The 14,352-nt window shown below is 38.9% G+C and overlaps 2 protein-coding genes across 3 annotated transcripts; both read right to left on the reverse strand.

The window, feature by feature from the left end:
* Nucleotides 1–745: 745 nt before the first annotated feature.
* On the reverse strand, nt 746–4,807 carry rpl27 (ribosomal protein L27). Its single transcript, XM_048203674.1, has 5 exons — nt 4,654–4,807; nt 3,984–4,066; nt 3,687–3,856; nt 1,166–1,276; nt 746–833 (listed from the first exon to the last, which is right to left on the reverse strand). Exons 2-5 carry the CDS (start codon nt 4,062–4,064, stop codon nt 785–787), a joined length of 411 nt encoding a protein of 136 aa, XP_048059631.1. The 5' UTR covers nt 4,065–4,066; nt 4,654–4,807; the 3' UTR covers nt 746–784.
* Nucleotides 4,808–6,563: 1,756 nt separating this feature from the next.
* On the reverse strand, nt 6,564–11,854 carry rundc1 (RUN domain containing 1). Of its 2 annotated transcripts, XM_048203687.1 has the most exons (6): nt 11,335–11,854; nt 10,233–10,241; nt 9,699–9,857; nt 9,372–9,570; nt 8,728–8,817; nt 6,564–8,637 (listed from the first exon to the last, which is right to left on the reverse strand). In XM_048203687.1, the coding sequence occupies exons 1-6, from the start codon at nt 11,713–11,715 to the stop codon at nt 7,766–7,768; spliced, it is 1,710 nt and encodes a 569-aa protein (XP_048059644.1). In that variant the 5' UTR covers nt 11,716–11,854; the 3' UTR covers nt 6,564–7,765. The 2 variants fall into 2 exon arrangements, with proteins under 2 accessions (XP_048059644.1, XP_048059652.1); XM_048203695.1 differs by lacking the exon at nt 10,233–10,241.
* Nucleotides 11,855–14,352: the final 2,498 nt, after the last annotated feature.

A 14,352-nucleotide genomic window follows, 5' to 3' on the forward strand; every position in this document is an offset into this window, starting at 1 on the left:
ATATTTGCTTTACATGCTCATTTGTGGTTATTTTAAGGGTTTTTTATTTATTTTTTATTATTTTGTGTGTCCAAAACTGACATTTTTCACACACAAAAAAAAAAAAAAAACATTGTACCAAAATCAACACTGGGTCATGTTATAAAAGATGAAGTGCTATGCATGCTATATTTAAGATGGTATTGGCTAATTAGATGGTAATTTTGCACTAAACTGCAAACCGTTTGCCCTCTCTCTCTTCACCGTTCCCACATCTCAGACCTCAAATACAATATTACCCTTTATACAGTTTTACAAGTAAAGAAAGCACTGTACAGTACTTACTGAAACTACCAGTTCTTTATTTACCCTTGTAAGACCCCCCCCCAACCCCTATAAAACACTCCTCATTGGATCTATGCAAATCCTATAGGTGACCTATTTTGATCTCAAAAAGGTGAGGAGTTTGCATCTACGTGTATGATATATTTTTAGAAATTCTTAACTTTAAGAAAACAGAATAGAGGCAATAGTCTGGAAAATTTTCTTCCACTTGGAAATTAGTCAAATCCCATACTTTTTCCAACTGCATAAGAACCCTGCAGTAACAACCTTGAGTATACTGCTTTCTGTCTTATGACATAATGAGATTAATAAGAAACTTCAGACAATGTATGCAATCTCTTCCGGAAGAGATTATCATGAATCAGAAAATACAAGGTGATAAGTAACCAAAGTCAACAGAAATAAGGCAAGGACCACTTTGTGGGATTTTTACAGATTTATTTGCGAAACCAATGAAAGCTTAGAATCGGAGCTTCTGGAAGAACCATTTGTTCTTGCCTGTCTTGTACCTGTAAAAGAAAACATTCATTGTCATCACTGATTAGGACAATACATGCTTATGTTAACAGTAACAAACCGAATATTATGTCCAGTGCACAACAAGATCAGACTGTTCCTACACTCAGCTTTTTGAACAGAAGCTATGCTACGAGTCAAATTCTGCCACAACACTTTCTGGATCAAATCTAGTAAGCCAAATACATATTTGTGCACTACACACACTACAGAATGAGAAATATCTAAGCCTTTATGTAAAATTTAAGCATTTAAGATTAAACATCTAATTTAAATGTAATTGTAAAATAAAACAGTTCAGATGTATCTGGTGACAAACACATACCTCTCCTCAAACTTAACCTTGGCCTCTCTCCTGGCTTTACGCTTCAGAGCAGGATCCCTGAAAACATCCTTGTTGACAACAGTTTTGTCCAGAGGAATGTCAACAGAGTATCTGAGGAAAAATGATGCATTGATTAGACAAACAAATGTACGCAATTAAAACTTGCTTTGTGATAGTCTGCATTCATTACACAGGGAAAAGAAACAATGTGCCAGTCAAGACACAGAGACAAAACATGAACTCTGAAGTCTGAACAGCAGAGCACACCAGAGATGCCACACAACTTCTTAAATCACAACTAAAAGGCAAATTAAAGGGGTAGTTTTGAACAACTTGAGCGCAAGTAATGACAACATTTTCATTTTTGGGTGAACTATCCTTTTAAGTCCTAAAATCTGTTCTGGCTTTAACACTTTGGCTTCAAGAAGAAATGGAGAGGGCAAGTAGAGCCAAAGTGACTTCAATTCACCGATTTGCTGTCATATCCTGGTTGCAACCGCAACACATTGTTGAAACCTAAATGTGTGTTTAAAAATTCACAATATAGGTAAATCCCCCCAGCATATATTAGTGGTAACTGCAACTGCATTAAGTTCCATCCATAAAGCAGCACATTCAATCACGAAAACTGTACGCGATGGTCAGTAAGGTGCACTGGGATCATAAATATCATCTATATAAACTACTGCTCAACTTTGTGGTTAGTAGGACATTGAATTGATCAAAAGTGACAAAGACTTATTATATTACAAAGATTTAATATATCTAATAAATGTTCTTCTGAACTACCCATTCAAAAATCCTGAAAAAAATGTATCACGATTTACACAAAAATAAAAAAGTATGACTGTTTAACATTGATAAATGTTTCTTGAGCAGAAAATTAACATTTAAAATTATAATATCTCTAGGGCTGCCCTAAACTTAAGATCTCTCTAGTAGACTAGTAATCTTTCATTCAAGCGATTCGTCGACTAATCGAATGTGTATATATTAATATGCTCAATTCAAAATAATGAGCCTTTAATTGCCTATATAAAATGCATGGCCTAATCAGCTGCCACAGTGGCAAAAATAATGATTATGAACGCATGACGACAAAACAGCCAGGAGACTGTCAAAACATTAATTTATTGATGTTTTCAGCTGCAGAAATCAAGTTGACGCTGACTCGTCATCACACTTAAGTTCACAGAGGCCGACAAGGCAGAAAGTGCATCCTGTTTTTTTACTTTATTTTACGAAGACAATTATTTCTTATTACTGTGAGTTTACACAAATAAAAGTAGACTTTTACAGTTTCAAATAATGTACTATTATCTGTATGACAAAACTGACAGTATTTTAAGTTGTTTCCACTGTTATCAGGGGTGAGGGAGGGTGCAAGTGATTGCACTGGCGCCTCCAGAAAGTGCACTATAACTTCCACAATCCACATGAACACTTGGATATGCACCTAATAACGGCACACATTTACCTAGGTTAACGTTAGAGCGAGCAGTAGTGATGTAACGGTGAGGAAATCTCCCACCAGTTAAGCAACGTGTGACAACACTGGTAATACCGGTATCACCAGGGCGGTGAGGGGGATCTGGAGATGGAGTTTTCCCCTCATTTTCCACCTGGCTTTTAAATTGCTTACGGTGCATGTCCACTGGCACAGAGCAGATCAAGCGTTTGCAAGTAATTCCTATGGAAGCTCAACTTCCATAGGAATTAACTGAAAACGCTTGCTTTACTCCACACCAGTGGACACGCACCATTATGAATGCACGTGCGCATTTTACTTTTGCTTTACTTTAGGTGGGTTCATTATTATTCTTCACAAAAAACAGTACAATGTTAAACTCACTTAAATAGGCGTTTTTACATTTCACTTTGAAGCCAAATCTTTCATCATTGTTTTATCAGTCAGGAGTGTGGCAAAATTGGCTAAGTGAGGTGAAATCTGACTCCTGCTGCTGATCTGTGCTGTGACTCTTGTTCAGCTCACGCTGAATTGAGCAGACGAGTTCAGTTTTTAATTGTACTGTCTGTTCTCTAACTGAACGAAATAGTTATTACTATAAAAAAAACAAAAGTAAATGAAGGTGGGGGCGGTAGGCAAGTGATGTAACTGGTGTTGCGGCTGAACACCTCTAACACCATTAACACTGACTAGCGCAGCAAGCCTAGAGAGCAGCAATGTAAAGTTGCTACTACTTACATGTAGCAAATGATAAGCTATATTTGAGGTCCTTGGATGGTAAGTGAAGGAATTACTGATCCATCTCTCATGGACTGCGTAACTTCGCCACAAGGGTTTTTTTTCTCTGCAACTAACCTACTAATAAAATTTTTGGTCAACTAACGATTAGGCGAATATTAGGGGCAGCCATAAATATTTCACAGTATTACTGTTTTCATTGTGTGTTTGCTCAAATAAATACAGCTTTGGTGTGTATAAAAGACTCATATATGAGAACCAGCGTCGCTCTAAACCTGTATGAATTATTGCAGACATCCCTCCGTCAGTACATACCTGGTTGGCATGAGGTGGTTGTAGTTGAACACTTTGACAAAAGCCTTGATCTTGGACCTCTTGGCAACCTTCTTCTTGCCCATGGTGGCTGTGACTTTACGAGGATAACGGTCGATGCCTGCGACCAGAGCGTGGCTGTAAGGACGGTCTGCGGTGCCATCATCAATGTTCTGAGAGGAGAAATAAAAAGAGCACAACACTGTAAATATACAAACACTGAAGATGTTATGATTCTATACAAAATGCAACTGCAGAAACCATCATTCCCTGAAGATGGAGAGAGAGTAATGAAATTACCTTGACAATCACAGCCTTGCGTCCGGCATAACGTCCAGCCAGGACCATCACCACCTTGCCAGGTTTCATAAACTTGCCCATCTCTAAAAAGAACAGTAGTTTGCATAAGACATTAGCTTTAAAAGCTAAACCAGAATACATCACGCCAAGAAACATTAACACAATACAAGCAGCTTATATCGTTAAAACCGTTGTAATGGGCAAAATAAAAACTTAATTATCTTAAGTCATAGTTAAAGTGAAGCTCTAAGAGTAACTTGTCTCTTCAGGACAGCACATTTATTAGTCTAGATATGGCAGCTTACAACACTATGCTAACTAGTAATCATACAGCTGTACTAAAACGACAGAGTTAATACAACTATCTTATCCATTTCACAACTTCATCTTCACATATTCATGTGTATATCGCACACCAGTAACAATTAACTAATGTTGCCGCTAGTTTCTCAGCTTTCATGCTCAGGGAAGCAAAGCTATCATGTTAGGAGCAGGCAGAGACGGAGTGACTAATAAACCTATCATCTCCCACTCTCAGCGCAATATTCAGACAATAATCACTTTAAATAGTCGACAGAGATATTCTCTCTATAAGTGACATGACAGAAACCCCGTGGGTTTTATTTCTTTATCGATGTTCGTGGATTTTCTTCTCGTGTATCAAACTTACTGATGGTGCTCTATGGCCGACGACAACAGGAAAGGAAGTAGAAAGCGCGAGCGTGACCCTTGACACCCGCAGAGAGTGACGTATTTCCGTCGATTTGTAATTTGGTGTACACTTTGGTAAAACAAAATAAATGTCACTCTCTACTGCAATAACTATAAGTAACACATATACAAGTGTCGGAAATGCGATGTACTCAGGTTTGGGCAAAAAAAGAGAAATGCCTTCCTTTTAATTTATGTGTGTGAAATTACATTCAATAGTGATTTAGTTACAATTCCAAGAAATTCAACCAATAGAAATACATAAACGCACCCATAAAATGCCTAATATATACTTATTGTATTATTGTAATTGTTTGATAATTATTATTTTATATCTAATGTTTATGGAAATACCTCAAATGTGTATGATAATGTATTTAACTTTACAACCAATTTACAGTTCTACATCTTACGCTCAATTTGAAAGCCATTCTCAGTTCTGACTGACAAGCAACCAACTTTGGGTGATATTACAAACACCTGGAGATATTATTGTTATTATTATGCATCCATTTAGAAACCAGTTATAAATATGTATGAAATTAAATAAAACTATTACTAAAACTAATAGTATTATGACAAACTGTTTTGGAAACTATAAATATATATATATACACTACCAGTCAAAAGTTTGGAAACATTACTATTTTTAATGTTTTTGAACAAAGTCTCTTATGCTCATTAAGGCTGCATTTATTTCATAATAAATACAGAAAAAACAATAATATTGTGAAATATTATTACAATTTAAAATTAAGGTTTTGTATTTTAATATACTTTAAAATATAATTTATTTCTGTGATGCAAAGCTGAATTTTCAGCATCATTACTCTAGTCTTCAGTGTCACATGATCCTTCAGAAATCACTCTGATATGATGATTTATTATCAGTGTTGAAAACAGTTGTGCTGCTTAATATTTTTTTAGAATTGTGATACTTTTTCAGGATTCTTTGATGAATAAAAGGTTAAAAAGAACAGCATTTATTCAAAATATAAATCTTTACTATCACTTTTTATCAATTTAACACATCCGTGCTGAATAAAAGTATTCATTTCTTTCAAAAAAAAAAGAAAGAAAAAAAATTACTGACCCCAAACTTTTGAATGGTAGTGTATAAAAACAAAAGATTTCTATTTTAAATAAATGCTGATTTTTTTTTTTTTTTTTACTTTTTATGCATCAAAGAATCCTGAAAAAGTATCACAGGTTATAAAATAATATTAAGCAGCACAACTGTTTCCACATTGATAATAAATCATCATATTAGACTGATTTCTGAAGGATCATGTGACACTAATGATGCTGAAAATTCAGCTTAGCATCACATGAATACATTATATTTTAAAGTATATTAAAATACAAAACCATCATTTTAAATTGTAATAATATTTCACTATATTATTGTTTTTTTCTCTATTTATTATGAAATAAATGCAGCCATAAGAGACTTCATTCAAAAACATTAAAAATAGTAATGTTTTCAAACTTTTGACTGGTGGTTGGTTTATTTATATATTTATTATGAGAAGAGAGAAAGTAATAACTGGAGAGAATGTGACTGCACCAGATTCAAAGAGCATCAAGAACATTTAATCTATTATCTTACTGAAAACCATAATTACATCCAAAAATGATGGCACATTTTTTTTCTAAAAGGAATGTTATTGACACTGATTTGAAATTATTGAAAGACTATGTCTAATAGTAGAAGTACAAAGATCATTTCTTAAATAGAATTGATGGGAAAAAACAAACAAACATCAAAATAGACCATATTCAGGTGGAAGTACTTTTTTTAAAGAAGAAAGAAAAGAAACACATTAAATAAAAAGGGTTAATTAAGCAACGCTAATGAATTCCTCCATATTCTAATAGTACAGAGAAAGTTTTTAATAACGAATCCATTTCCAGGATATGGTAACAAACAGTCCCTTTATCCTGCATGAAGGTTTCAGTAAATTGGCATTCAAGATGGAATCAGAACGTGTACAGTAGTAGCAGGATACAATTTCAAGGATTGTACATTCAATAATTCAGAGCAGTAAACAAGGACTGACAAGACATGGAAATAGCAGGTATTCAAGCAGAGCCTCTGAACACTGGCATAGCATAACAGGCCATAAATAATTCAGTCAGCATCAATGCACAGCATATCAGTTTCATATTCAGCGAATGTGTTTGATGCACTTCCTCCTCTAGCAGCGAACAAGCAGCACTACCACAAAATCAGTTTTACAGAGTGTCAACTGGCTGAAAGAGAAGAATCCAGTGATTTACAAACACCAATGAGCATCTCTTCGTTTTTTTCAGAATGACCTGAGTGTGTTGATTGACCTAAGTGAGGTCTCACCAGCATGCATGGTCTCCACAGAAAGCGATACACAGAGCAGCAATGACCCAGATATGATATGTACTATCCCAGTGTTTGAAATGTAATGACATTAAATAACGCAAAAGAAAACCAATATTAAAAGAAAAACATCTTATGATTTGTCTGTGTACAGTAATACAAGATCAGGAAACGAGTGCACTTGGCTACATAAAGTTTATAACAAAAAATGTGTTTAAACCATTAAGTTAGTGTGTGTATTTTTGTAGTGTATGTTATACAGTATGTATACTGTAGTGCATCTCAAACATATGCAATGGCCCTTGAAAAGAGTTCAAGTAATAAATCATTCTTCTACATACTGTAATATGGTTGATTTTGGTAAAAGCTAGACATAACAAACCCCATCAAAGGTTACATGGAGGAAGTCACATGCTCAGGGTCACTAAACTGAGCACATTTCCTTTGAGTTGTGACCAATGCAGCATATTAAAACCTGCCTACATAATCACCCTTTTCAGGTTTAGAAGAGACTGGAGGCATCTGAGCCAACAGCAACACAGAGTCTCAAAAAAAGTGCACAAGTTGCTTCATTTCCATTTTTTAATTCCAGTGTACTTGTTTTTTTTTTTTCTGGGAATATGATTTGAACTTCTGAATAAAGAGAAATAGTATTACAGAATATATTTTCTGTCATCCCTTTCCCTCATCTTGCCAAAATTACCAAATACACTTTTGCTTAGAAAGCATCTTTGATATTTTTCAGCTGCCTGACAGCCAAGTCTACAGGAAGGCTGAATTTGAGATGGCTGAGGCGGCCCAGGATGCGCAGGGCACCTTCAAAGCCTGTCTGGGCCATGTAGCTCCAGGGCTGGTAGTGTGAGTGTATGAGCGTCCCAGACTTACACAGCAGATTGAACCAGGACACGAGCCTTTGCTCATTGAGAGCCATGCACACTAAAGCCTTAAACTCAGAGTCCGCGCTGCGTTTGAATCGTCCGTGCTCTTTTAGAACTGTATGAATGGCCCATAACAGAGACTGCTTGGGTGTGACTGTCACAGGACCGCCCCCTACAGGCAAACTGAAGGATTGAGAGAGCTGTCGGGCAGGGGATTCCACGAACGCCTGGCCGTTTTTGGAATGATAGTACCTGACGAAAAGTTCCCAAGGATGCAGGGTCTGAGGAGAAGAGCTGAAGGGCAGCAGGCAGGAAATGGGGGCAAGAACCAGGCTCATGCCCTGAGAAGGAGCGTATAATCCGTGGGCCAGCAGGTCCCGGAGCGCCATGGCTAGCTCTTTACGCACCAAAGTGGTGAGTTCGTCCCGAGGTCCTCCTGGCGACAGGCAGGCGGAGTAGCTGACCACGTGTTCCTCCTGAGAGCTGGGCTGTTGGCGGGAGGCTTGCAGGCACACACACTCCACGGCTCCTTCGAGTTTCTGCAGCAAGGGGCCGTAATCTTGAGCTTCGGCACCCTGAGACCACATGTTCTGGGGCACGTGGCCTGCAGCGCATCCGAACTGGCTCAGAGCAAAGATCTGCAGAACCGCTAAGGCTTTCTGGATGAGCTGAAGCCCGGTTTCCCGCATCCTCTGGGCTTGTTCGGGATCCACTTTGGATGGGGGAAAAAGGGATTTAAAAGGTACACGTTACCTTAAAAAAAAATTGAATAAAATGGTATTATAAAGTGAAGCGTAATTACCTCGCTTCATCCCTGCAGTGTTTGGTCCTCCGGCTGCTTGGGCCTGCTGGGTCTTCACGCCATCATTTAATAGAGGGTTCCCCACTTCATCTGCGAGGAGCAAGATCAGGATAGTGAGTCTAAGGGGCCGTTTACACAACATCATTTTCAATAAAAAATTGAAAACTTTTTATGCATATTGGCCATTGATTTACATAACAGCAGCATTTTGGTGGCCTGTAAACACAAACCTTTGAAAAAGGGTTTCAAAGTGCTAGTTTTGAAAATGGTCTCCATGCAAACAACAAAAACGCATATCTGTGAAAACAATGACCTCATGCACATGCGTTTTACATGTTAAAGCTATAGTGTTTCATCGCCATCTAATGGCCTGCCAGCAGAATACAGCATTTTTAGTCATTTTCACGGATTCGTATGAATGGAGATCGTTTTGACTACGGTGTTGTCTGTATGCGGAAAATTCAAAGGAAAAACGTATCAATTTTAAGCCTATTGTTGTTGTGTAAACATACCCTAAATGTATTTATTTCACTCTACGCAAGTATATCAAACTCAAAGCAAACAAAGGTCAGGATTTATGCATTTTTGAATAAACAAAGAGAAAAATTAGCATCACATCATTAGCCATAAGTAGACCTCCTCACCCTGTATGAAGTTAATGAACATCTCCAGGTCTCTGATTTGCGTCTTGAGCTGCTCAACCAGCTGCTCTTTGACTCGAGCTGGGTTGACTATCTGAGCTATGGCAGCGTCCACTCTCTGTCGGAGCTCCTCAGGTGTGAGGTTCCCAATGTCTTCATTCAGGTTCACGTCCAGCTTCTTAATTAGCTCATCAATGATCACCTACAGTATTACAATGAACAGACGCCAAATAAAATAGCCTAACAATGGTCTTAAGGGTAATTATACTTACATCTTCAAATGACTTTCAGAATGATGCCAACGGTATGAGAGAGTATTATCAGACATACCCTCTGTCTCTCCATGACGACAGACTGAGGCAGTGAGTCATAGCTGCCCTCCTGGTAGGCGAAGCGTTCCAGGTCGTCGAGTTGGGTCTTCAGCTGGAAAATCAGTTCCTTCTGCTTCTTTCTCTGAGCTTCCAAGCGCTCCCTCTTCTCCCTTTCAGTCTGTATATTATAAAAGAATAAACACACAACTTACAGTCAACCATAAAATAACCACAGTGTTTACATTTGTAGCTAACTGAAAGCATTTGCATATGCTCCAGAGAAGGATAATGAGCTTTTAATTGATGTGCTTCATTTGGCTTAGCTTTGCTTATCCAGAAATGCAATGCAATTCAGAATAGACATAACTATGGCTTTAGTTTAACCATGATCCTGTAAAGCGTATGCATTTAATAGGCTTTAAGGTACATGTAACTGATTAATATAAAAAAGAAAAAGAGACCAAACCAAGTGTCATCTTATAAATACTTAAAGTAAACACCAAAGTTCAAAGAAAAGGCTGCACAAGGGTCATGCTCATACTATAGTACTCACCAATTCATCCTGCAAGAAAAGTGTGTGCAGAGGAGGAAATAAAGAGAAAGGAAAGCATTTTAATGGCAGTAACAAGATACTCTAGCATTTGAAAAGGAACAGGGAGAAATACAGCGAAAGAGTGACTTTCAAATGTTCCTTTTGCAATGTTTATTGTGATTTTATCACAATACTGTGCTGATTATTTTAAAGGGTGTGTTGACATTGTGCTGAATGACACTAAAACAAGCTTTTTAACAAAAGAGATGCAGACAAATTGAATGCTGATTCCTGAGGGCAAACACAGGGACATTGTATAGGCTGATTATGTGTGGGTGAGTGGGAGGGGGTTTGTCTTATTATTGTGGGTGTATCACAGGTGCATATTATTAGGAGCTATTGAGGGGTATTGAAGCAGGCCTATTGAAAACAAAACTAAACTGATGACACTGTAGATTAGGGGTTTTCAAACTGGGGTCCATGGGAAAGTTCAGAGAAAAACAGAGCAGAAAGAAATAAGATTACAAAAAAATAAATATAAATTAGACTTAATAAATAATACATCTAACAGTGCAGTACAATAAGGAATAGGAAAAAACTTTAAGTATGTTCCAAATAATATTTTAGACATGTTTATAATATATTGTACAGTTTAAACTGTCTTTATACAAACTAGGCTATATAGAGGCCTTTTATGATGGGGTCCCTAGCATGGGGATGATCATATTTGGGGGTCCGTGCCCATGGCATCTAAACGATTGAAATGCCGTGCTGTAGGTTGCATGCACACACACATCAAAACACTTGTTATTTTGAGCCATATCTGAGATCTACCTGCTGGGAAAAAAACAGCTTAAGCCTGTTTGCTGAACTTGGCTGGTTCTAGCTTGGCCAAGCTGGTTTAAATCCCCTAAACAGCAGGTGTGAACTGACCTCAGCTGGTCTAGCTGGACTCCCAGCCTTGCCAACCTGACCAGCTATAGAGTGCTGCTCACCCCCTTCAAAAGACTAGTCTGACCCCACTGAGAAACCAGCTGCTAACCATCTAAGGCTGGTATAATGTGTTTTTTCCCCCTGCAGGGTTGAGATCGCATCCACCACGACAGAAGACAAAGAAACTCACAGAGTTTTCCAGCATCTGAGCATCCTGTGCTCTGCACCCGATGACATGAGGGCATCCTTTGAAAGCAAACTCCTCCAGCTCCAGCAGCATCCTCTCTTTCTCGTCGCTCTGCGCGTGGACGATCTGTTTCAGTCGAAACTGCACTTGAGCGAAGTGAGACGTTAACGCGAGGAGCGATGAATTCAACTGCTCCTGCTCGTCCTCTAGCTTCCGCAGCCTGGCTGCCATGTCTGCATCGCTGGACGACACGGAACCAACCTGCGTGCCCCTCTTCCACTGCTCATCCTCGGGGTTGGCCACGGCTCCCACGGGCGCCCAGCGCTCCCCGGCTCCCGCGAAGGCAGCTTCGCTGTCGGAAGTGGACAGATCCTCCGTCGACATCTGATTGACAGTTAAAGTAGACAGCCTGGCTGCCCTTTTACAGAAAACAACTTCGATCAACTTAATTGATGCCCAGTTTTTTTAATGTGAATTCAGAATATACGCAACTACTCCTTCTGCAGGTGCAGCGCAGTGTAATACTTACGTCTTCAGAAAACATTGCAACGTAATCGAAGCGACTGAGATCTTGCTGCAGTATGGAACCACCGCACCAGAGTTCCAACTGACGTGCCGTTCTATCCATATGTTCTGTGAATCAACGAATGCGTGGGCAGGATGTTTACGTCAGTGCGTAATGACGTTAGCGGAACGCACAGTGAAGTCGACGAGCGTTTCTGTCCATATTTACTCTTCCTTCCATTCTCTTTCTGTTTGTTTTAAAGCAACGCCCAAAGTGTCAGTGGACTGGACTGCGTGCCAAATACACCCTGTGACATTTGTGCCCCAGCAGAGATTTTTATTACTGCCATCATGTCGAGAGAGAGAGAGAGAGAGACAGAGAGAGAGAGAGATCATTCTCCAGAGTTCAGTGGTCAGTTATGGGTGTCCTGCTGCCCTCTGCCTGCAGTGACATGCTACAGTTAATCAACAATTATTATGGTGGTAGAAGTGGTAGTTTCCAGTTCTTTCTTATTACTCTACAAACAAACAAACAAGGTTTAAAATCAACCTAAACTGGTTGACCACTAGGTGAGAAAAGCAAATAAGCTTAGGCTGGTTAGGCTTTCTTTCTTTCTTTCTTACCAAGAAAGTTACACAAGCACAAGCAGTATTTATGACATAATACCGGAAAGACTAAATGGAATATTTAAAAATATAATTGTCAAGTCCCTCAAAAAACAAGTGACTTGCATACAAATTAAATAAATGATGGAAAAACTGGGTGAACAGAATATAGAAAAAAGTTCCCTATCTGTCAGTCACTTCGACGTTGTGTCAATGTGATGACACTAGAGGTCGCACTTGGGAGCCCCAAACACCTCTGATCATAGATATTCTCCCGGCATCCCTGCATGTGCATACTATATCCACCCTATCTGCCCTAAATAGTATTGAATATTACTAACGTTACATACTATTTAGGATGGATAGAATGCACATTGAGACACAGACTCTTTCTTTTTTTTTCTCTCAGAGTGCATTATGGGTATTCTCTACCCATTGAATTTTCGGCTGCATCCGAAAACCTAGGCAGTTGACTTGTTGCCTCGTTGCCCTCTCAGGCAATGACTTGTAATATATAATGATGTGCATAAAGGCACCTCACGAAACTGATTTCAGACAGACTTCTGAGGCAGCGTAACAGTTTAACGATCTACAGCAAAATAGCGTGAGCTTTGGTGAGAACTAAACAAATATTTAATTACTACAGTAGTAATAAATTACATCAAAAGTGGAAAATGTTTGTCAAAAACATACATTTACACACAAACTGACCAGCAAACGCAACTTTCGGACGCCATCTTTATTTTTCTAGCTCAATTGTCACATAATGGAAAGCACAGGATTGTGGGACATCAAAGGCAGCGAAGGATACATCTATCAAAGCCACTGGAAGACAAGCCTAAAAACTTTAGTCAAAAAGCATAGCGGCTAATGCTAACGCTCCGCCTCTGGCGGTACACAGGGAATGAGACCAGAGGCCGTTTTTTGAATGGATGTCAATGGATGAGAGGCTTATGCTGATTAAACAGCTTTTGTGGGGAAATAGCTAATCATTTAATTAATCGACAGCCTGTTCGCTAATCTTCAGCATGTTTTACACTAAACAATACTTTAGTTGGGAACTATATGTAGATTTTGAGCTTGATAAAAGTGTATTTTTTAAGAGAAGGCAGACTAGGGAATGTTGCGACAGGTAGGATTGATTTATGGCATTACCAACAGCAAATGTGCCACATTACTTGCGGCACATTTGCATTAATTGCTTAATGGCAGATAGAACAATAGATGTTGTGTAAAAGCCACTGGAAGGCAAGCCTGCAACCCTTAGCCAAAAAAGCGTAATGGCTAATGCTAAGGCTCCGGCTGTGGCAGTACGCAGGGAGGAGTTTTGAACGGCGGGCACTGATGTCACTGCCATTACACAATAGGCCGAGGTGCCGCACGTGATTAAGTTAGCCGTAACGCTTTCTCCAATGGTAAGAGATACAGACCCTCTCATCTCCCTATAATAATACGATCTCTGCATCTATCCTGCCTTCAAAAATCGATCAGAGAAAGGTATCTCAGGAAACAGGAAGTGAACCTAACATTGGATTTGGATGTGCCTTGATGCCTTCCTACCTTGAAATGTGTGCTCCGAAGGCAGCATTTTCCACTCGTTATTGCAGTGCATTGTGGGATTGAATGAGTGCACTCGATAACGTCCACTACAAATGGCTGTCCCCTCAAATAGCACCCTTTTTAAGGGTATAGAGGGCAATTTCGGACACAGCTACTGTCTTAATGGCTGTGTCCCAATTCAGAGGCTGCACCCTTCGAAGGAGGTTGTTAAATGGTACGGTTAAGTGGTTCGGTCAACATTTGAACTGATTTTAAAGGGGTTTTTTTATTTTTACATTTGTATCATTAGATATTTGAGTAAGTTGAAACCCAATAGAGTTTAAAATATCCTGCTGTCACCAGTGCACAATG

Source organism: Megalobrama amblycephala, linkage group LG1, assembly GCF_018812025.1.
Source record: "Megalobrama amblycephala isolate DHTTF-2021 linkage group LG1, ASM1881202v1, whole genome shotgun sequence".
Lineage (NCBI taxonomy): Eukaryota > Metazoa > Chordata > Actinopteri > Cypriniformes > Xenocyprididae > Megalobrama > Megalobrama amblycephala.

Excerpts from the sequence above, each read along its gene's own strand:
- rpl27 (XM_048203674.1), bottom strand. The coding sequence starts at position 4,064 with ATGGGCAAGTTTATGAAACCTGGCAAGGTGGTGATGGTCCTGGCTGGA. Across the intron at positions 1,277-3,686 it reads AACCACCTCATGCCAACCAG|ATACTCTGTTGACATTCCTC; the intron begins GTATGTACTGAC and ends ATTTTTCCTCAG. Across the intron at positions 834-1,165 it reads AAGGTTAAGTTTGAGGAGAG|GTACAAGACAGGCAAGAACA; the intron begins GTATGTGTTTGT and ends TTTCTTTTACAG.
- rundc1 (XM_048203687.1), bottom strand. The coding sequence starts at position 11,715 with ATGTCGACGGAGGATCTGTCCACTTCCGACAGCGAAGCTGCCTTCGCG. Across the intron at positions 9,571-9,698 it reads TCGTCATGGAGAGACAGAGG|GTGATCATTGATGAGCTAAT; the intron begins GTATGTCTGATA and ends GTAATACTGTAG. Across the intron at positions 8,818-9,371 it reads GTTCATTAACTTCATACAGG|ATGAAGTGGGGAACCCTCTA; the intron begins GTGAGGAGGTCT and ends TGCTCCTCGCAG.